Source organism: Megalobrama amblycephala, linkage group LG20 (genome assembly GCF_018812025.1).
Source record: "Megalobrama amblycephala isolate DHTTF-2021 linkage group LG20, ASM1881202v1, whole genome shotgun sequence".
NCBI lineage: Eukaryota > Metazoa > Chordata > Actinopteri > Cypriniformes > Xenocyprididae > Megalobrama > Megalobrama amblycephala.
In genome coordinates, this window is record NC_063063.1 from 29,259,581 (window position 1) to 29,282,659 (window position 23,079).

A 23,079-nucleotide genomic window follows, 5' to 3' on the forward strand; every position below is an offset into this window, starting at 1 on the left:
GCTGCGATTATTAAGGTGAGTGACTTACAACACATCTGACATGAGATCCTCTTCGTCAATTAAAGCAAACTCAGGATAGATCTCTTGTCATATTTTACATGGCTCGACCCAACTTACTTGTAGCGCTTGGTCTTTGAACTACGTTCCTCTTCATCGTCGTCATCATCATCGTCAGCAGAATTTGAGCCGTCGTCTGTTGATTGAACAAATCAAGCTTTAGAAGTATATAATTAGAAGTATATAAGCTTTAGAAGCATTTAAGAATGTAATTTGGATTTAACATAACTATAAACAGATTATCGAAAGAAACAGTCACAAATTAGTAAAAAAATATGTTGATATAGTTTTATTTATGGACACAAAACCAGCTGTTTGAGATTCTGTACTGATTTACCTGGATCATGCCAGGTTGTTGATCTGAAAAGTACAATGAGAACTAATTTACTCGAACGAACATATTTAAATTGTAGACGCCAAATAGATTAAGGTCATCAATATAGATAATCTCCATGAAACGCCAATAAAACTAAATCAATAAAGATGAAAAGCCTTCTGGGAAATCAAACCAACCGTATAATAACTTCCAGACAAGATCCAGACTAATTCAATATTTGCAGAGCCGCTTCACTGGATTACTGCTTTTAGGTAATCCATGAGAACACCAGTTCTGCAGTTTGGTGTGTGTATTAAACTTTTGCTTGAGCATCATTATCCCACTGAGGATTAAACTTTCAGTCAAGTTCATCCCTTTACACAGACTGTGCTCCTGTATTTCATATCATAAAGTCATGAGTTACACTTCACTGATTCAGCAACTTAATCTGAACCCAAATGAGTCTTACCTTGAGGCTACAGTAGGACTTGCCAACATGATCTCATTAGTATTTGCAAGTGCTGTACTCTACCATTCAAAAGTCTGGCATCAGTACGATTTATTTATTTATTTGTTTACTTATTTATTTATTTGGGGGGGGGGGCAGCAAATCAGCATATTAGAATGATTTCTGAAGCATCATGTGACACTGAATACTGGAGTAATGATGCTGAAAATTCAGCTTTGATCACAGGAATAAATTACAATTTAACATATATTCAATTAGAAAACTGATTTTAAATTGTAATAATATTTCACATTTTTTGGTAATGTAGAGTACAGATATAAGTGCAGTTCCAGTTCTCACGTACGTTTACTTACATTTGGATACACACTGAAACATACAATATCAACATCCTGAAAGCATCTAAAATGTAAACATTTTCAGATGAATTAGAAATCATATTAAATATGTTTCACGCATCACGTTTTTAACACAGTATATTCCATAACAGTTTCTATATGTATTGTTTCTAAAGATGATGATGTTTCGATTATATTTCATGCTTGCTGATAATTATATTCAGTCATATAAACAGTTCAAATGAGATATCTTTGTTTGTGCCATCTGGATTTCAATTATAAATACATTTACCATTAAATAGGTCAGAAGACACACTGCCAGCATACTAATTTGAACACTATCTATCCTAAATTGTATCTAAAATTGGACTTAATGTGTCCCAAATCATGTTAGATATGTCGGAATAGTCTTGCTATTTCTGTCCAGAATCATTGAGTCTCACCTTTCTTGCGTTTATGTGGCGGGTCCTCGATGATTCGATTGAGGTCTCCGCGGTCTTTCAGATCCATTGGTTTCTCCCATACTGACAAATGCATGGTGGGATTGAAGAAGAACACCCTGTCATCGCCTGTCCAAACCACACACCTAGAGAAAAGAGAGATGTTGTCATGTACTCATACACACACACACAGAAACACAACCCAACAGCCTTTTTTTCCATTTTTTTTTGGGTATTTTCACTAAGAAACGCCAATGAAGAAAAACACCCCCATCATGACCAAAGCGACCCAGAGAGAGAGATGATTCTGGGTCACACATGACAGCTGAGATGGGAAGAATTTCACCCTTTGATTCAGATTTCTGGTGTATTTTTGTCTTCACCAACTATTTTTCTTTTTCTTTTTCCACAATCATCCTTTATCAAGATTTTTTTTTACACGGCTAAAAATCCACAATATGTCCAGAATCAAGTATCTACAAGCCTATTATACATTTTAGATTACAGTCATAAATCCAAAAGTGACCAATTTTTCAGGCGTTCCGCACTAGATATTCATACCTTACAGTGATAATTTTAGACCCATTTCAGGCCTCATTCAGGGCATGTCGGATAAAGTATTCATGGATTCTGCAGTAGTCTGTGAGGTAATTTGATACAACCTCATGCCAACCATGACAAACCAATCCTGACATTTCATTTTGCTACCCCATCGCATCAGGGAGATCAGCAGTGCCTTCCTGTACCATAAAACTGACCCAGTGATATTAAAAAATCTTTGAAATGGAGCATCCGCTCTGCTCATATGCAGTTATTCATAGTGCAAACATATGGTTGGCGCTAGTCACATGCTTCCTTCCTTGCAAGGATTCTTGAAATTTTAAATCATGTCCATGCAACCTCCATATAAAACAATAACTACAAAATTAAATTTAGACACCAATTTTATTCTACCCAAAAGACCATTTTATTGCTCAGAGGTTGATGTGTGTAATATTTTTCCCATGCTAAAATACTTCTGTCCCAGCTTACTATGCAGAACAACTATAATCTATTTCTAGGTCAATTCTTAAAAAAGCAAAACACTGTGACTCTGTGCCACTATCCAATTTTATTGGAGCAATAAATCTCAAAGTTTATCCTAAACTAAAAAAGACACAATGATACATTGATTAATTGTGCTCTTCATTTGATTCTTAAAGGGTTAGTTCCTCGAAATTTTGTCATTAATACTCATCCTCATGTCGTTCTACACCCGTAAGACCTTTGTTCCTCTTAGGAACACAAAGTAAGATATTTTACACACACACACACACACATGCGTCGTGCTGCTCACGTGAACAGCATCGGCCAATACTGAGCCAGCAACTACGTAAGGATAATGACAGGGAAGAAGAGATTGTTGAATAAAGTCATTATTTTTGTTTTGTTTTTTCGCACAAAAAGTAGTCTCGTCGCTTCATAAAATTAAGGTTGAACCACTGCAGTCACGTCGACTATTTTAACGATGTCTTTAATTCCTTTCTTGACCTTGAAAGTGTTGATTATACTGCTGTCTACGGACGGGTCATATTCCACTTGGTTTTCATCAAAAATATCTTAATTTATGTTCCAATGATGAATCAAGGTCTTACGTAACTGTTTTTCCCAGGCCAATGAACGATAATTGACATCCAGTCAGAATCCACCCTGCTTTAAAGAGCATTTACCGCAGCAGAAGATAAACTCCAGCCCCCCTTATAATAAACAGAATGTTATGTGCATTGGTGTGGACACTAATATAGTTACTGTCATTGTTCTTGGTGTGAACGAGCCTTTAAAATCCCAAGATTGATCATTTATTCATACCAATGTTTCCTGCATAGCTTATCATTGGTGACAGACCCTGCTGCTGAATTTACAGTCCAAAGCAAAAGATGTCATATAAAAAGACAAAGTAAAAACACATTTTTACTGAGTTGTCCTCATGTGCCACGCAGAACAACAACAAACAGCAGGAACAGTCTGATTTGCAAACAAATGACTATTATGAACTGGTACTTCTGAGTTCAAAAACACAGGCTGCTTTTGAAATTGCAAACTCTCTTGAGGTGGTACTTTTTTTTAGAATAAGCACCATAAGTAGTGCCACTTATTTAGAAGAAGTAACTACTTTGCGACCACTAGAAAAGTATGTTCTATATAGTAGGAATGTAATCCAGGGGCCGTATTCACAAAACATTTGATCTTACCACTAAGAGTTTTCCTAAATTGCAGTAAAAGTTCTTAGCAAAGAGTTTCCTCTTAAAGGTGCCCTAGAACTTCTTTTTAAAAGATGTAATATAAGTCTAAGGTGTCCCCTGAATGTGTCTGTGAAGTTTCAGCTCAAAATACCCTATAGATTTTTTTTATTTATTTTTTTAACTGCCTATTTTGGGGCATCATTAACTATGCACCGATATATAGGTTGCGGCCCCTTTAATTCTCGCGCTCCCCCTCCCCCGGAGCTCGCGACTGCCTTGAACAGCATAAACACAGTTTACACAGCTAATATAACCCTCAAAATGGATCTTTACAAGATGTTCGTCATGCATGCTGCTTGCATACATCGGATCATGTAAGTATAGTATTTATTTGGATGTATTACATTTGATTCTGAATGAGTTTGAGGCTATGCTGCGTGGCTAAAGCTAACATTACACACTGTTGGAGAGATTTATAAAGAATGAAGTTGTGTTTATGAATTATACAGACTGCAAGTGTTTAAAAATGAAATTGTAAGAAACGATGGTAACTTTAACCACATTTAACAGTACATTAGCAACATGCTAACGAAACATTTAGAAAGACAATTCACAAATATCACTAAAAATATAATGTAATGATGGATCATGTCAGTTATTATTGCTCCATCTGCCATTTTTCGCTGTTATTCTTGTTTGTTTACCTAGTCTGATGATTCAGCTGTGCACAGATCCAGACGTTAATACTGGCTGCCCTCGATCATGGGCTGGCATATGCAAATATTGGGGGCGTACACCCCGACTGTTACGTAACAGTCGGTGTTATGTTGAGATTCGCCTGTTCTTCGGAGGTATTTTAAACGAATGAGATTCATATAAGAAGGAGGAAACAATGGAGTTTGAAACTCAGTGTATGTCTTTTCCATGTACTGAACTCTTGTTATTCAACTATGCCAAGATAAATTCAGTATTTAATTCTAGGGCACCTTTAAAACCTATTCACAAAGCTGTTGAGACCAACTTTTACTAAGAAACAGAGAGAAACCTTAAGATAAGAGAAAGGGCGGGGTTGATCTCGTTTCTATGGACGATGTCAACACGCTTACTAACTATGCACACAGTGATTGGCTGATAGGGGAGGGGTCTCTGTCAGTGATTTAATCATAGAATTATTGTAGAACAAATAAAGATTTTAAAATAAAAATGTTGCCATATTCAAATAAAGATTTTAAAATGTAGACAGACCCTGCGTTCCATTCGGAAGGGTTTATCCCTATGCCCTAATCCCTTCAGAGGGTTTACCCTCCGGAGTGAGAGCTTCGAAGGGATGAAGGGTGTAGGGGTCAACAAAACTCTTCTTTTGGAACACACTTCTGCGTCATCATAACGAGACAATAAAAGAGGAGTAGATTGTGCAAGCTGCGCCCTTTGTTTAATGTTAGTTTATTTATTTATTTATTTTAGGTTTATCGCACCATGTAGCCTATATTGTATGTATTTTAAACATTTGAATGGACTGAAAAAGGGAGCTGTAAAGTATTTTTGTTGAAGTACAATGTCGTTTTGACCATAATAATGTACCAAATCTAAGTCTAAATATTACAGTACTATAGAAAAATATATTTATAGTCAAAATCTAACTCCGAGCCTCCTGTACCCATTCTGTGGCGTCAAACAACTTCCCTGTGCAAAGGATCATGGGGGCCCGAAGTGTCCATCAGTTGTACCCTTCGGAATCCTTCATTCCGAAGGGCCCTTTGAAGTGGCCAGTTTTGAGCACTTCGGTTTGGAACGACGCTTCAACATGGCGGCCATGATTATTTTCACTCCGAAGTGCCCTTCGGAGGGCGATATATCCCGTTTGGAACGCACCGTAAGTGTCACTAATTAAACCAGTTTATGTTCAGCTAATTGTCAGCCTCTTATATGTCTGCATCTCGAGAGATTGCAGAATTCAAGCGACAAATGATGTTTTATAAACAAAGTTCAGGAGGAGCACATTCAAACGGTCTATCCAATCAGCTCTAGATGAGGCAAATGCCGACTCACCTGTTGCCTCGACAGTTTTCTGCATCCCTCCACCACCCAGACTCTCACTCTTGGCTGGTTCCTATTCCCAGTCAGGGATATGGGGGAGTACTCTTTGGGCTAAATTCTGAGCTCGGAGCCCTCGATCCCCTCAGTCGGCACACCAAATATGCTTATTTTACTCTTTTACTCGATTCGATCGAGTGCAAACTCGTGAAAACAACTACCACAGGAAATCTGACATTATTTTCTTTTTTATTTAATTAATTATTTATTTATTTTCAAAGATTTTTTGGGGCGTTTTTGCCTTTTTATTATGATAGGACAGTGAATAGACAGGAAGCGAAGTGGGAGAGAGAAAGTGGGGATCGGGAAAGGCCACAAGCTGGAACTCGAACTCAGATCACACAAGCTGCCTGGCGCAGATGTTAGGATATTATTTATAACTTGACTGCAATGTTTTATTCTCCATTATTCAATGCATTTTGCCTGTACATAAATTAACCTTTATGTTATGTCATCACAGATTAAAATCTCAATGGTGTCTCAATGGTGTACGGTGTCCTTGGGCGGACTGCTGAGGCGGATCACCAGCAACAGCCATTTTAGGATTGTTTGTGATTTGGTCTTAGTGACTTAGGAGTCCTCTTGACTACTCCTAACTTTTCACAGATTTAGGAGCTAGTTTTAACACTAAAATGCTTTGTGAAATACTCTTAGACTTAGGACGGAAAGATCTTTAAGATGTTTTATGAATACGGCCCCAGATGTACTACATTCGCCATGTTGTCATTATCATGTGACCTAGCAGTAAAGTGTCCATCGTATGCACACTTCAGAATCCTGCCGGAAATAGTACGTCATCCAGGTACTTTTTTGCAGTAGGTATATAGTATACAGCAGCCATACAGCAACCAGTAGGCTACAATTTTTGTGAACCAAACACTTATGAACCAGTTCTTTAATTTACAGAAAGATTTCTTTTTTAAGATTTCTTTCATATGTAAACAAAATGATCATTGCCCAAATGAATCAGAACTGAATCAAATCGAAATTGAATTGAGAACTTTTGAATCAGACTCAAATTAGATCAGAAACTCTATATTTATATAGTTTAAAACATTATACAGGTCTTTTCTAGAACTCTAGCAAAAAGCCAGAGAAGCAATAATTTGTTTGCACATTTAATTTCTGTCAAGCAGAGACATTTGAGACACAAAAAAGATCTCATTTGATCTTTCCTTTGAGTCTAGACTGAATGGGTTTTTATGTACCATAGGAATCTAATCCACATCTATATCTGGATTATCACACAAAAGCTCCAAATCTGCAAAGCTGGTCTCATCAACCACATGTTAAAAGCAAAGATTTACCAGTGAAGCCAGTTCGTGTATGTCAACAAAAGCTGAATGCGATAAGCCATGACGCCTGCTGGGTTTCAAAAATGTCTGTGTGTTTGTTTGCAGGGAAGGAAAGCCCACACTGTTTTGGCAGAGAAAAATGGAAGTCTTGCATAACACATTGTCCTAATGCAGGTTTTCGATTGGATGTCACAGCATCTGTTTAGTGCTGGAACTTTGCCATGTGCACTGCTGTATTTTATTCAAGCATGTATTACTGTCAGCAGCATGCATCATTTAAATGGTACTAAAGCTGCTGACATTTATGACAGAATGAGAGGAGATAAAACAAACATCTTTATATCACTATATAAGAACAAAATGGCTATTAAAGTATTCCAAAACACAGGAGAAAAACACTGCACTTACAATAGTGGCATTTTAAAGTGCAGGTTGACACAGAGACAATTGCGAAAGAACAATCGACCGGTCATTATCTTGCATGCAGAGAGTCATTTATTATCAATAAAAATGCATCAGATTGATGGTGAACCATATCTGTGCAGACAAAACGGGTAGTTACCATGGTGATCCAGGTATAGGCGTGGATGCAACTGGCCGCTTGTCTTTGGGCAAGCTGTCCTCGTCCATACTGACTTTAAAAGGCTCATCCTGGACACAAACACACACACAAACAAACAGAAATGATATAGTAGCATGACATAAAGGGCATATGCTGTCTGAGTGGCCTAAATTGCCATGAGAGTCTTTTTACAGGATTTAGGATATGATTAGGGCCGAAGTCTGAGAAAGAGGCATGCTTAAAGGGTTAGTTCACCCAAAAATGAAAATAATGTCATTTATTACTCACCCTCATGTCGTTCTACACCTGTAAGACCTTTGTTCATCTTCGAAACACAAATTAAGATATTTTTGATGAAATCCAATGGCTCAGTGAGGCCTGCATTGAGAACAAAGCCACTGAACCTCTCAAGATCCATAAAGGTACTAAAAACATATTTAAAACAGTTAATGTGAGTTCAGTGGTTCTATCTTAATATTATAAAGCAACAAGAATACTTTTTGTGCACCAAAAAAACTAATGACTTTTCAACAATATGTAGTGATGGGCGATTTCAAAACACTGCTTCGGAAGCCTTACGAATCGAATCACTGGTTCGGAGCGCCAAAGTCACGTGATTTCAGCATTTTAGCCGTTTGATAGGAGATCTGAATCACTAATTCGAAACAAAAGATTCGTAAAGCTCAGAAGCAGTGTTTTGAAATAACCCATCACTAGATATTGTTGAAAAGTTATTTAGTTTTTTTGGTGCACAAAAAGTATTCTTGCCTCTTTATAATATTAAATATGGTTTTAGTACCTTTATGGATCTGGAGATCCATAAAGGTACTAAATGCAGGCCTCACTGAGCCATCGGATTTCATCAAAAATATCTTAATTTGTGTTCCGAAGATGAACGAAGGTCTAACGGGTGTAGAACGACATGAGGGTGAGTAATTAATGACATTATTTCTCATTTTTGGGTGAACTGACCCTTTAAGTCAACAGCAAACAGCATTCACAAGTTATTTTACTGCGTAATGTGACATTTAAGTAAAACAGAACGAAAAAAATTAAAGATTATTTACAATTGCACCAATCAATCACGCACAGAAAATCAATTAATGTGTATTAAGAAAGAAAAATTCATGATGACACGGACTTTAAGAAGTCCATCATTTTTGTGAATTTTATCAGAGGTCACATTCTGAATCTATACACTGCAAAGAAATGATGTTCTTCCTCAAGTATTTTTGTCTTGTTTTCCAGTACAAATATCTAAACGTTCTTAAATCAAGATACATTTACTGGAGAAGCCAAGTCTTGTTTTCTGAAATGTTTTCAAAATTAAGCAAATTCATGCTTAAAACACAAAAAAATATCTGCAGTAGTAATATTGACAGCTAGTGGTTGAAATGGGTACTGCAGTCCAAATTCAAAATATTGGAGAGAGTTGTTTGCCCCGCCCCCTCCTCCTCAGACTCAACACTCACGCGGCTTGCCAGATTGAGTACACGCAACAGGAGCGAGCGCAATTGACAATGGAAGGCAAGGAGACTTAACACACACCGTAAACTGATGAGTTGATTTATCCGCATTTCAATATGCTCCTGTTCATAGAGATTTTTAGATGGATGCCGAGGCTTTTTAGGTCAGGTAGAATCTGCAATCTCTGAGCTAGTTTGTTTGCAGGCTTCCATGGTTGCAATGATTTGGCAATCCGGGGTGTCGAAATACTATTGGTTAAATTGGCAGTGGGCGGGATCACACAGACTAAAACAAAAACAGACATTCCGACACGGAACGCACATTTGAACGCAATTGGCTGTAGCTTTGTTTTTTGGAGAAACAAGAATGTGATCTTAGCATATTTCCTAAACATCTGCAAACATACAGTATTATGGTATTTTTATGCTTTACTACAGTCAAAAACTTTAAATTTTTCTGACCCGACTGGCAGATATTTGATGTTCATTTGCAAGCATACATTTGCAATCCTAGAATGCATCATGTAGAGCTCAGTGAAAACATGCAAGCGTAATGTAATTTAATATACTTACTTGAATCAGTACTGCAAGTTATCAAAAAATTTATTATTTTACCCAATATTTATGTGACTGATTTATTGTTATGCTTATTACAGTATAATATTTTTTTTTTCTTTTAGTAACATCACTGTATATGCAGCTTTTTCAAAGTCACTTATGAAATCAAGTCTCATTTCAGTTCATTTGCAGCAGCGTTTTGGAACAAAGTGCATGTGTTTTTTCTGATCTTTAATCATGCAAGCAAAGGGAATCACAATTATCTCACCCCAAACATGGGTTACAAGGTTAATAATAAAATATAGTGTTTATTATCAGCCTGATAAATGGTCTAGATGCGTTCAGCCTTGAACATACACTCAGAAAACAACCAATTACCCAGTCCCCGCACGACCGAATCATGCAGATTACTGATTCTCCACATACTGTCGGGCTGCAGTCTTGCACACTCTTTACGGTCAAATGAATTACCGTTCTGGGGGAATTTCACTAATTAATCTGGCTGAGAAGATTTTAAAAGCCGTCACCTATGGGGACACTGTGGTACAGAGGACTTCAACAAAAGCGATTATTAACTCAATCTTAATTGGACTCCAAATCTGATTCTGCCCACAGTGTGACCTTTTCCACAAATCAGTTCGATATTCTTTCTTCCTCTAAGACAATCCAAAACAATTTTCATGAGGATCAAGGTCTGGCAACAAACGAACTGAATGGCAATTGCAATTATGTTGATGTTGCCTATAATGTTAGTTTAAAAATCAAATAGCTAATGAGAGAATTACAAAGATTACAAACCTCAGCTTTAGCCTCTGGGTTTGGAGCGCGGCGGAGCACTAAGGCGTCTGTGCAGGATGGCTTCTTTAATTCCAGCATCTTATCTGAGGACAGAGATAAATGCTCAATATCCCCCTGTTGCCCCTTTTCAAATCCACATTGTTTTTTCAAACAATCAGCACCTCATCAATGGTAAATATAGTTCAAATAAAAAGAGTAAAAGACAATTCCCTCTAAATGGATGTCAGAGATTCTAATTAAGCACTCAAATAATCACTTCATCTACTAATCAAATGGTGTAGCATCCAAATTCATCAATGAAATCCCATTATGAAAACACTGCAGATCAGTTTATATTGAGAGCTGTATTTCACTGTCTTCTATTTTAAGCTGAGCAATCATCAAAGAAAGAGGGGTGCTTTCATTTGCATAAATAAATGTATGTGTTTAATTATAGTTATGTTCATATGTGTAAATGACAGTATTTTGCTCTGCTTGATTCCTATTCCTCATGCAATTCCACCACTAGTGAAAATGCTTTTGTTTTTTTGTATTTTTCTAACTTAATATTAAGCATTTAATTATGAAAACTGATTAGTGACCTATAAATTATTGATTAGAGAGATTTGGCTCTACTTGTGAGGGCCAAATATTCTCACTTATATAGTGAAATATTATGACAACCGACTAAAAAGGCTTATAAATTGTCCAAAACAGGTTTTTTATTTTATTCTTGTATATATGGTTTATGAGGACACAAATGTGTATAATAACATGGGTATTACTTCCTGTGTCCTCAGGCTTAAAAAACTTACTAAACTGTGCTTTTTTTTTTTTTTTTTTTTTTTTTTTTCCTGTGATGGGTAGGTTTAGGGCTTGTGGTAGTGAAGGGGGATAGAATATACAGTTTGTACAGTATAAAAACCATTACGTCTATGGAGAATCCCAGTAAACCATATATACAAGTATGTGTGTGTTTGTGCGTGCGTGTGTGTTTAATACTCACTGTCATTGTGTGTGTGTGTACTTGAATGGGTGAAATGCAGAGCACGAATTATGGGACACCATACTTGGCAACACATCATGTCACTTTCACTTTCATATGCAATATACAGTCCAAGCAATTAAATGCTGTTTGCTCTTGATGAATATTGACAGAACACTCAGATCAATAATGTATTAAAAAAAATTACAAGCAACATCAAAAAGTTATCAAAAGACATTGCAACATTCTGAAGAGCAATTGATAAGCGTAAATCTTATTACAACAACCACATAACAGCTGGCAGGCAAATCAATAAGAAAACAACACAGTGAGACTGTCAGTAATGGTAGAATCATTATACTCTACAACTTCAGTCACTTAGATAGTTTGAACGCACTCAAACTAAGTCTGCCCCAAAAATAATTTTCACTTTATCTCCATGGAAAGGAATGAAATTATATGTGGCAAGCATAAGGTGGAGTGGAAATCAAATGCGCTGCTTGATCTTTTGTCCTGCATGAAATTAATCTCAAACAGGGTGCATACTGAATTCAGAAGCTTAGGATAAAACAACAAAGAAACGTCAGGGAGAAATAGATCCTGTGGAGAGGTGTGAATGGGGATTGCTAAAGGTTGTCTTCATTCTACATATATTTATAAAGTCAAGTTAAAAGCATGCATACAATTAATTCTGATGGCATATCAGCATATATTACAAAAAAAAAAAAAATGTATATTTGAAAAATGCAAAGACAAATGAGATTTGAGAAAGAGAATAATTACTTAAATTTCAATATTTTCCTCACACAAAGGCATCAAATGACTTTGAAGAATTGAATAAAGTGCATCAGTCATATGGACTTGCCTTTTGTACTTTTTAAGATCTACAGTTTAAACCATCATCTACTTTAATTTTATATAAAAGAGAGGCTTGGACATTCATTCTAATATTTGACAGACAAATCTTGGGAGAGTAAATGATGAAATGTTAAAGGGTTAGTTCACCCAGAAATGAAAATTATGTCATTAACGACTCACCCTCATGTCGTTCCAAACCCGTAAGACCTTCATTCATCTTCAGAACACAGTTTAAGATATTTTAGATTTAGTCCGAGAGCTTTCTGTCCCTCCATTGAAAGTGTTTGTACGATATACTGTCCATGTCCAGAAAGGTAATAAAAACATCATCAAAGTAGTCCATGTGACATCTGAGGGTCAGTTATAGTTTGTTTAAGCATCGAAAATACATTTTGGTCCAAATATAACAAAAACTACGACTTTATTCAGCATTGTATTCTCTTCCAGAATCCTTTCCATTGAATTGATTCCATTGAACTGATTCCATTGAATTCCATTGAAATTGTGTTCCGAAGATGAACGGAGGTCTTACGGGTTTGGAACGACATGAGGGTGAGTCATTAATGACATAATTTTCATTTTTGGGTGAACTAACCCTTTAATATATGGGTGAAATATTCCTTTAAAACATGGATTGTTTTTAGAAGGACTGTATTACAGATTGGTCATATAAACAACATACATTTAGCATAAAATACAGTTCAAAATTTTGGGGTCGGTAAGAAGTTTTAATGAATGTTTTAATGTTTTAAAGAATACTCACCAAGGCTGCATTTATTTGATCACATGTACAGAAATACAGTGATATTTTGAAATATTCTTACAATTTAAGAAAATAACTGTTTTCAAATGTAATATATTATAAAATGTAATTTATTCATGTGAATAAATTATATGATCACTATCAATGTTAAAAATAGTGGTGCTGCTAAATAATTTGTGGAAACACTCAATTTAAAGGATTAGTTCACTTCTGAATGAAAACTTCCTGATAATTTACTCACCCCCATCATGTCATCCAAGATGTTCATGTCTTTCTTTCTTCAGTCGAAATGAAATAAAGGTTTTTGAGGAAAACATTCCAGGATTCTTCTCCATATAGTGGACTTCATTGGGGTTCAATGGGTTGAAGGTCCAAATTGCAGTTTCAATGCAGCTTCAAAGAGCTTTACATGATCCCAGATGAGGAATAAGAGTCTTATCTAGGGAAGCGATTGGTAATTTTCTTAAAACAAAAATAAAAATAAGAATTTATATACTTTTTAACCACAAATATTCATCTTAGACTAACTCTGCGATCCAGCACACATTATGTAATCACGTTGGAAAGGTCACGCATGACGTAGATGAAAGTACAAATCCAGTGTCTACAAAGCGAACGTGCAAAGACTAAGTCAAACAGCCCTTACAAAAAAAAGGTAAAACAACGATGTCGGACGGTTTTGAAGTTGGAGTAAAAAATTAGATGGAATTTTTTCACCCTACACGCATTACGCGTGACCTTTCTAACGTAATGCGTGGCGGATAGCAGAACAGTGCAAGACGAGCATTTGTGGTTAAAAAGTATATACATTTTTATTTTTATTTTTTTTAAATGACAGATTGATTGCTAGATAAAACCCTTATTCCTCGTGTAGAGCCCTTTGAAGCTGCGTTGAAACTGCAATTTGGACCTTCAACCCGTTGAACCCTGTTGAAGTCCACTATATGGAGAACAATCCTGGAATGTTTTCCTCAAAAACCTTCATTTCTTTTCGACTGAAGAAAGAAAGACATGAACATCTTGTATGACATGATGGTGAGTAAATTATCAGGAAATTTGAATTCTGAAGTGAACTAATCCTTGAATTTATTCTTGCTTTTCTTTCAAAAAACACTCTTTTACTTTTGAGCAGTAGTGTGTGTATTACAGTGGCACAAGGGGGACACGGCTAGTAATGGATTTCCTACAAAACAACTAGCACTGACAAATTCCGATTAAACTTGGATGAAACTGTTCTGGCCCCATAGCAACTCTTTGTATTACAACAAGCAACTGCTTTGCAATAAAGGCTGAATAAAGATTCTGTTTGATTTATATCAGTCATCATCGTTACGCTCGAAGCGTTGACGGGAAACCTCTCATCCACGCCTACACAAACCATTCATCTGTTTCTTCCATGGCACTCTTCCACTCTGATGTCTTACGTAGACGGAAGACAATGGAGAAGAATATCTGTGTGGCGACTAGTTGAATCACAAGCTGCTTATGCTGCGATAAACATAAGGCTGCTGTCTAAAACATGCGACACACAGAATGCAGAACTGCACAGACTCACAGTGTAAGAAGTTGTTGGTTGAACATTGCTGGGCATATCAAATATGATCAGTTTTATTAGCTAAAGTGTTCAGAGTCAGATCTATGTTGTTTCAAATACAATAGCCTCTTTTCCATGCACCGTCATGCCTAAGAACATTACGCTATGGATCCAGTTGTTTCCACTTGAGCTTGATTCGGCATGGCACAATTACAAACTGTTCTTGGCCCAGAATTCTCAGCAGACTTCATTTTATTTTTCTCATTTTAATATAGCATAAATTACACCAATGATAAAACTGTGCTAGATGTTAAGTTTTGTGAAGGATAGCCACGGTAACACTTTAGTTTATGGTCCATTTCTCACTATTAACTAGTTGTTTATTAGCATGCAAATTATTAGTATATTGGCTGTTTATTACTTATAAAGCACATATTAATGCATTATTCTCCATGACCATATTCTACATCCCATAATCCTACCCAATACTAAAACTTAAAAACTACCTTACTAGCTATTAATAAGCAGTAATTATGAGTTTATTGAGGCAAAAGTCATAGTTAATAGTAAGTTAATAGTGAGAAATGGACCCTAATCTAAAGTGTGACCAAAGCCACTAGTATGGAGCCTTTGAACTGTGTTTATGATCACTATAATATAGAGGTTTTCAATTTGCATAACCGTGACTGTAAAATATGTACTTTAGGTATGGAATGGCATATTTTGAGTTTTAATATTTGGGATATATTGTCATTTGGCTACTTTTGGGCTATTTTTGATTGGCCTTTGGGCTAGTCTTGTTATGCAGATCTGGCAACCCTATTTGGCATACAATTCCATTGGCATGGAAATGCAACTGTGGGAATGCTAGTGATAATTCACCCAAAAATGAAAATTCTGTCATCATTTACTCACCCTCCAGTTGTTCCAAATCCGATTTACTTCCATAGTATTTTATTTTTCCTGCTATGAAAGTCAATGGTTAACGTCAACTGTCTGGTTATCAACATTCTTCAAAATATCTTATTTTGTGTTCAACAGAAGAAAGAAACACAGGTTTTGGCGAGTAAATGATATCATACAATTTTATTTTAAGGTGAACTATCCCTTAAGAAAGTATGTGTGTTGTCTCACCTGCTGCCCTTTGCTTCTTCCAGTTTCCAGTGAGTAGGGTCACTCCAGGAGCAGAGAGTGATGTTACTGCGGTGATCTGAGAGGGAAGGACGGGTCCCAGCAAGCCCTCCCAGCTGCTACGTGTTCCTGTATGCCAACATGGAACATGGAAGTAGATTTTACCATGCATGAACCACAGAGACATATTAAGAGAGAGAGAGAAAGACAGATAAAACTGACTGGCAAGCCCTAAATTCAATTCAACTAAAACCAACTTAAGGTGATTTTATGTGCTTTTCAGTTGCTCCAGTGTTGATATACTAGATTACCAGTTGGTGGTGCTGCTTTCCATTATCTCGGTCAAGAAAAAAGAAAAAAATCAATGGTTTAAAAACCAACTTGACCAGCTTAAGCTGAAATAAGCTGTTTTTACAGCAGGGATTGCTTTAAGCCATGTTATTTCCTATTTAACGTGACCAACTGTGAAAAGTAATACTATTAGAGAGATGATGCCAAGGACACTGCAAAATACACAAACATTATGCAGTACAACTCAGTCTGGCTATCCGTTTTCCACAAGCTAATAAGGCTATGGATTCTATTCCCAAATCTCAAACCTGTCATAAACAAACCTACAGGAGGACTAATCACTCCTTAGATTGACATCAGCATTGCCTTCATCATTGGGAATCAAAAGAATGTTTAATTTTACATTCTAACTCATTAAATTCATCAAAGCTTCAATCAAAAGTTGCTCTCACTGGTTAAACACTGAAAATGTTGGAGGAGCCTCGAGGCTCTTTCTCATCAACCAGGCCATATTTAACCTTTAATTTTCTAGCGTCTGTCCGAATTCTGCTCAACAGACTCTGCTTCTTCATAAAGGTTAATTACATTTGGCTTCAGCTCTGGGCTGGGCATTGCTGAAATCCAGAGGGGTTGACAGATTGTCAGGTTGAATATGTATGTGCCATTTCCAAGAGCGAAAGCAGATGCATTTTTAAAGCATTTGTGATGTTCTGCTTCACAAAATCGGTTGAAGTTATCAAGCTATCGGGATTGTAAATGACGTTGCCCTTTCTCTTTCTGTAGTTGCCTTTTTGAACCGCAAATTAAGAATGAACCAGTGTTATAATGTAAATTGAAAAAAAAAAAAAAATACTAAAATAGATCAAAATATTAAAATAAAATATATAAAACAATAAAAATGCAAATAAAAAAATAATTATCATAATTGCGAGATACAGTATAAACTTACAATTGAGTCTCCCAGTTCTGGGCAAAAAAGACTGACTTTTTTTCTCAGAATTGCGAGTTTATATCTCACAATTCTGACTTTATAACTTGCAACTGTGCAATTGCAAGACGTAAACCAGACGTATATATATATATATATATATATATATATATATATATATATATATATATATATATATATATATATATATGCTGATCTGCTGCTCAAGAAACATTTATGTGTACAATTGTACAAAATATTTGTGTACAATATTTTTTTTCAGGATTATTTGATGAATAGAAAGTTCAAAAGAACAGTGTTTATCTGAAATCTAATCTTTTGTAACATTATAAATGTCTTTACTGCCACTTTTGATTGATTTAATGCATCCTTGCTGAATAAAAGTATTCATTTCTTTAATTTCTTTTCAAAAAAATAAAAATAAAAATTCTTACTGACCCCAAACTTTTGAACGGTAGTGTATAATGCTACAGAAGCTTTGTATTTCAGATAAATGCTGTTCTTTTGAACTTTCTATTCATCAAGGAATCCTGAAAAAAAAAAGTACACAACTGTTTTCAACATTGAAAATAATCATAAATGTTTATTGAGCAGCAAATCAGCATATTAGAATGATTTCTGAAGGATCATGTGACACTGAAGACGGGAGTAACGATGCTGAAAATTCAGCTTTGCATCACAGGAATAAATTACTTTGTCAAATATATTAAAATAGTACACAGTTACTTTAAATTGTAATAATATTTCACAATATTACTGTTTTTTACTGTATTTTTAATTAAATAAATGTAGCCTTGGTGAGCAGACGAAACTTCTTTTAAAAACATTAAAAATCTTAGTGGTTCCAAACTTTTGGACTGTACTGTATATATATATATATATATATATATATATATATATATATATATATATATATATATATAAAATGATGCTTTGTTTGGGAAGTTCAAATGTAAAGTTAAATGTAGCAGTTTAGAATAAATCATTGCATTTGTTAATACTTCTGACTCTGGAACCTCACTTCATTATGAAAGAATATGCTCCTGCATCCAAATTCGCCTACTTATACTATGCTCTAAAAGTATGCACTGGTTTTGTGATTTCTGATTATTAATCACTCAAACCCAATCGTCTGTCTCGCACATCTGCCATTTGTAGTTCTAATCAAATCCTCGTCCATGCGCAATGAGTTGTGGTCAATATTAGCCTTTAGATTGTGCATGGATCTGCACTTCTATCCGGAAATAGTAAATCATCTGGGCATCTTTGGGATACTCATTTCAACGTGCTACAATTTGGGACACACTAATTCTAATTTCAAATACTATTTAGGATGGATAGTATGTGAATCGGGACACAGCATCAGTCTCTGTTGTGTCCTGTCAGTTACTTTTTTGAAAAGATGTATAGTGCATTATGGGAGTTAAATGAAGAGGGAGATGATGAGATCTGCTCATTAAAACATTTAATGATGCATGAACTCATGATTTGCATCTGTTCACTGAAACAATATGGCTGTTCTTGCCATCGCTTTCATATCCAGGAGACTCACCAACAGACACACACAAAAATGCTGGATTGATAACCTTGGGCAGCTATAGATCATTACTACACTTCATGATGTCTGGCTTGTCTCTAGGTTACTGGCCATTAGCTTTCATTTATTTGACTCAAAGTTGCATATGTTGTGAGGCTCACACTGTTTCGCTACTCTTGAGGACGCGTCTCACACATATCTCATCAATCTTGAATTAGCTGCTTGTCTTGCGTATAAAAAGATGAGATTGTTTAATGAGAACAGGCACGCAAGGCCTCAGTAAAAAGATGTCTTCCAGCTTAGTCATTAAATAATTAAAAGCGCATGATCAAAAACCTGAAAACTGATTAAAGCTACCAAAATCAACAGCGAGAGCGTGGCGTTTACCGTCTCTTCCCTAGTACTGCGTTTTCAGTGCTAAATTATGACATGAGTTCGAGTAAACAATCTCAATTTTGAGTGAACTGTCCCTTTAAACACTTTTTTTTTCTTCTCTCACAGTAATGCTTTGAGGATAAAAAAGGACGAATTTGCTCATAAAGATACAGAGCCATCCTGTATAAACCCGTCCTCACCCCTCACCCCTCGTCGATCAGTATATTACTCTTGGGAAAGTTAAGAGACTTTGATGCGTTTTGATGTCAGAACTGATGGGATGGAGGGTGACAAGAGGACATTATCTGTAATCTGTTGTTATGAAGGCATCAGACAGAGCAAGTGAAAGCTTTGGGAATGACCTGTATATGAAAAATGGTTGCTAGGGGTGAGAGACAGAGACCTCTACAGCCGACATGATGTGAGGTGAATGTTTAAGGTTAAAATGCAACACTTTTAAACATAAAGGTTCTTTGCCATCGGTGGTTCTGTGAAGAAACTTTAACATCCATAGAACCTTTCCATTCCAAAATAGTGGAAAAAGGTTCTTATAGAATATATATAAATGTTCTTCACTGTAATATAATAATGGTTCTTTTAAGAACTGCTCACTGCTTTTCTATTGCATCACTGCATGCGAAAACACCCTTTTGAAACATTTATGTTTATGCTGAAGTGTGTAGCCGTCCATTATTTGGTTCGAAGTTGTAGTCTAATGTTTTCGGGCTAATCTAAGGCTCTGTTCCAAACCCAAGTGAGCTTCCTTGCTGTATACAGCCTATATGGGCAAAATCTGAAGAGAAATGAAACCTCATATTTTGACTGTTCTACATAGCTGTGCACGGGAGACTTGACTCATAATTGATTCCAATAGAGTTTGGCATTAGCATGTTGTTAGTCTAATGATGCATAAAAATACACAGCACACACGAATAGTGGGCAAAACAGCATTGCATGACCTATAGATACATTTATAAACATTTGTGTTGCAGGAATACGTTCTAAAACCTGGAAACGAGTTCCATCATCCCAAAGTCATTGGGTTTTTTGAATGGGTTTACAGGTCTGTGATTTATGGAAGCATGTTTCCGCCACCAAATAAAAAAATAAAGAAAGGTAATTGTGACTTTTATCTCCCAATTCTGACTTTTTTCTCGCAACTATGAGTTTGCATCTCACAGTTCTGACTTTTGTGAGATTTAAACTCGCAATTGTGAGTTATAAAGTCAGAATTGCACGATATTAGAAATTGCGGTCACAATTCTGACTTTTTTTTCTCACAATTGTTTTTATCAAGAAATTCTGACTTTATATCTCACAATTCTTTTTTTTTTGCGGAATTGTGAGATATAAACTTTTTTTTCTCAGAATTGCAAGTTTATATCTCACAATTCTGACTTTATGACATAAAATTGCGAGTTATAAAGTCAGAAATGTGAGATATAAACTCGCAATTCTGAGAAAAAAAATGTCAATGTGTTTTCCCTCACAACTGGACATTATAGCACGCAATTGCAAGTTTATATCTCACAATTCTGACTTTATATCATGCAATTCTGACTTTATAACTGATATAAACTCGAAATTGTGAGAGAAAAAGTCAAAATTCTGAGATAAAAAGTCGCAATTAGCTTTTATATTTTTTATTTCATGCCAGAAACAAGCTTCCATAGTGATTAACACAAGTTTAAGGACATAAAATATATCAGTAAACCCTACTTTTGTGACCACAGAGGCTACAGTACTTATACTGTAATAAGAGTTAGTTGACATGCAGTTGCAAAGTTATTTATAGTAGAATGACCATAAAAATAAAGTGTAACCTTTAAAATTACTATTTTCTATTTCAATATATTTTAAAATGTAATTTATTTCTGTGACTCAAAGCTGAATTTTCAGCATCATTACTCCAGTCTTCAGTGTCACGTGATCCTTCAGAAATCACTATATATATGGGTCAATTAGCTTTTATATTTTTTATTTCATGGCAGAAACAAGCTTCCATAGTGATTAACACAAGTTTAAGGACATAAAATATATGAGTAAACCCTACTTTTGTGACCACAGAGGCTGTCGGGGACATTAAACGTCATCACAACTAACAGGTAAATTCATCTACTCACTCGTCTGCTTTATACTTGCATTCTTGCAAACTATTCTAACTCAAACTTTCCAACTTACAGATTTTTTATAAAGATTGAAAGAGGTGTTGTGATGTTGACATAGATCCATGCAGCCGTGGCCTAACTTTAGCTTTTTATTGAAATTGTATTTTGAAATTATACAGCCTCCAGACATGCCGACCTGAGTTTGTATATCTATTTCCAAATATTAGCATAATCTAGTTCTGAACGGACCACATCTTTTATTAGATGCATTTGTCATAAAGAAAGAGGCTGCAATGCACCCATTGTGTATCCCACTAATTTGTATCAGTTTACAATTCCTGTCATGCTCATGCAACCGCGAGAATAATAAATGTTTATTTATTTGGGAAGCAGAACAGCCTCTTCATTATGAATGAGAATGTATTGCTACTGCTGATACTGGACCTTGACTGAAGCCCCTTACCTGATCGTATCTGCCCACCAAAACGATTTGCTGGTCTCACCATCAGACACGCTTCTGTAACTTCTGATTATATTCACTCAGAGCTGGGTAGCTGGTCAATTTTTATGGACCTTTCATCACCAGCCCGTTTAAACAAGATCCCCACCATGAAGGTGCTATCTAATCATTCTCAAAGTGAATTTGAGTCAGTAGTTATCAGGAAAAAAATATGCATCACATTACTGTAAGTCAAGATTGTTGATCATCGATGTCGCAGAAAAATAGGTGCCTTTTCTAAAATAGAATTGTCGTATGTCGCAGCTGGTTAGGACAAAAACTCTGATTAACATGGAAAAGATAACTTTTATCGTGTGTTACGGCGTCGCGTCGTGTCTAGTTAGGTCACGGTGTTAGGTACAGTAACACTTTATTCTGATGGTCCACTTTAGACATTCTACTAACTATGAGTAACTTTGCAACTAAATGTCAAATAACTCTCATTAGAGTGTTACAGACTGTCTAATATCTGCTAACACTTTATTTCTATACTCCCACAACAGACGTTCTATGGACGGATCAGTAGAGTAAGTTAATGTACTTGCAAACCCTAACAACTCGCAGTCTACTGCAATACTTATACTGTAATAAGAGTTAGTTGACATGCAGCTGCAAAGTTATTTATAGTAGAATGACCTTAAAAATAAAGTGTAACCTTTAAAATTACTATTTTCTATTTCAATATACTTGAAAATGTAATTTATTCCTGTGATGGCAAAGCTGAATTTTCAGCATCATTACTCCAGTCTTCAGTGTCACATGATCCTTCAGAAATCACTCTATATATGGGTCAATGACATGACGGGTCATTTTTATTTATTTATTTTTTGTCCAAAGGTCTTAATAATAATAATAATAATAATAATAAAAATAAAGATACGACATCCATAGTATGTAAGGTAGTACAACTAGATCTCTTTTATTGAATCCAAAAAGTTTGAATTAAATTTTGCTACATATAAAGGTATTTTAAAGATTTTGAAGTGTCAAAAGGTCATTCGGTTTAACCGTCCAAAGGCCAATACAGCCATTTCATTTGTGATTAAAATATTAAATATTATGACTAACATCATATATAAACCGTGCAAAATGGTATTAAAATTATGTGTAGAAGCCGTTGCTTTGTTATGAGAAAGAATGTCTGGAAAAATGTATTTCATTGATGTCATTCGGAGTAACCAATATAAAGGGACCATTTTGGATAAAGTCATGCGGTCAATGTCATGTGACAGGATGTGACGTCATTCAGACAACTGCAAAGGATCACATGGTCATGAAGCAAAGTAACTAACTCTCTCTTAACTATTTGAAAAATTCATGTTTTCACTTGCTCATACGCATGTCTAGCTAGATATCAGCCTGTTAGCATTGTTTGAATATTCGGTATAATCAAAAGTGTCATTCGGTAAAACCGAAATTTTGCTTAAACCGAATGACTTTTTGGTGGCAAATTTTGTC

The 23,079-nt window shown here is 35.7% G+C and overlaps 1 protein-coding gene across 2 annotated transcripts in view; it reads right to left on the minus strand.

The window, feature by feature from the left end:
• tcerg1l (transcription elongation regulator 1 like) overlaps window positions 1-23,079 on the minus strand; it is a 107,846-nt gene that overhangs the window by 11,023 nt on the left and 73,744 nt on the right. Inside the window, exons 6-11 of one of the 2 annotated variants that reach the window (XM_048171221.1) lie at window positions 15,866-15,991; window positions 10,613-10,695; window positions 7,791-7,879; window positions 1,621-1,763; window positions 395-417; window positions 118-193 (exon numbers count right to left, since the gene is read on the minus strand). In XM_048171221.1, the coding sequence (XP_048027178.1) occupies window positions 118-193; window positions 395-417; window positions 1,621-1,763; window positions 7,791-7,879; window positions 10,613-10,695; window positions 15,866-15,991 (540 nt within the window). The remainder of the gene's footprint in view (window positions 1-117; window positions 194-394; window positions 418-1,620; window positions 1,764-7,790; window positions 7,880-10,612; window positions 10,696-15,865; window positions 15,992-23,079) is intronic. The other variant, XM_048171220.1, reaches the window with a different exon arrangement.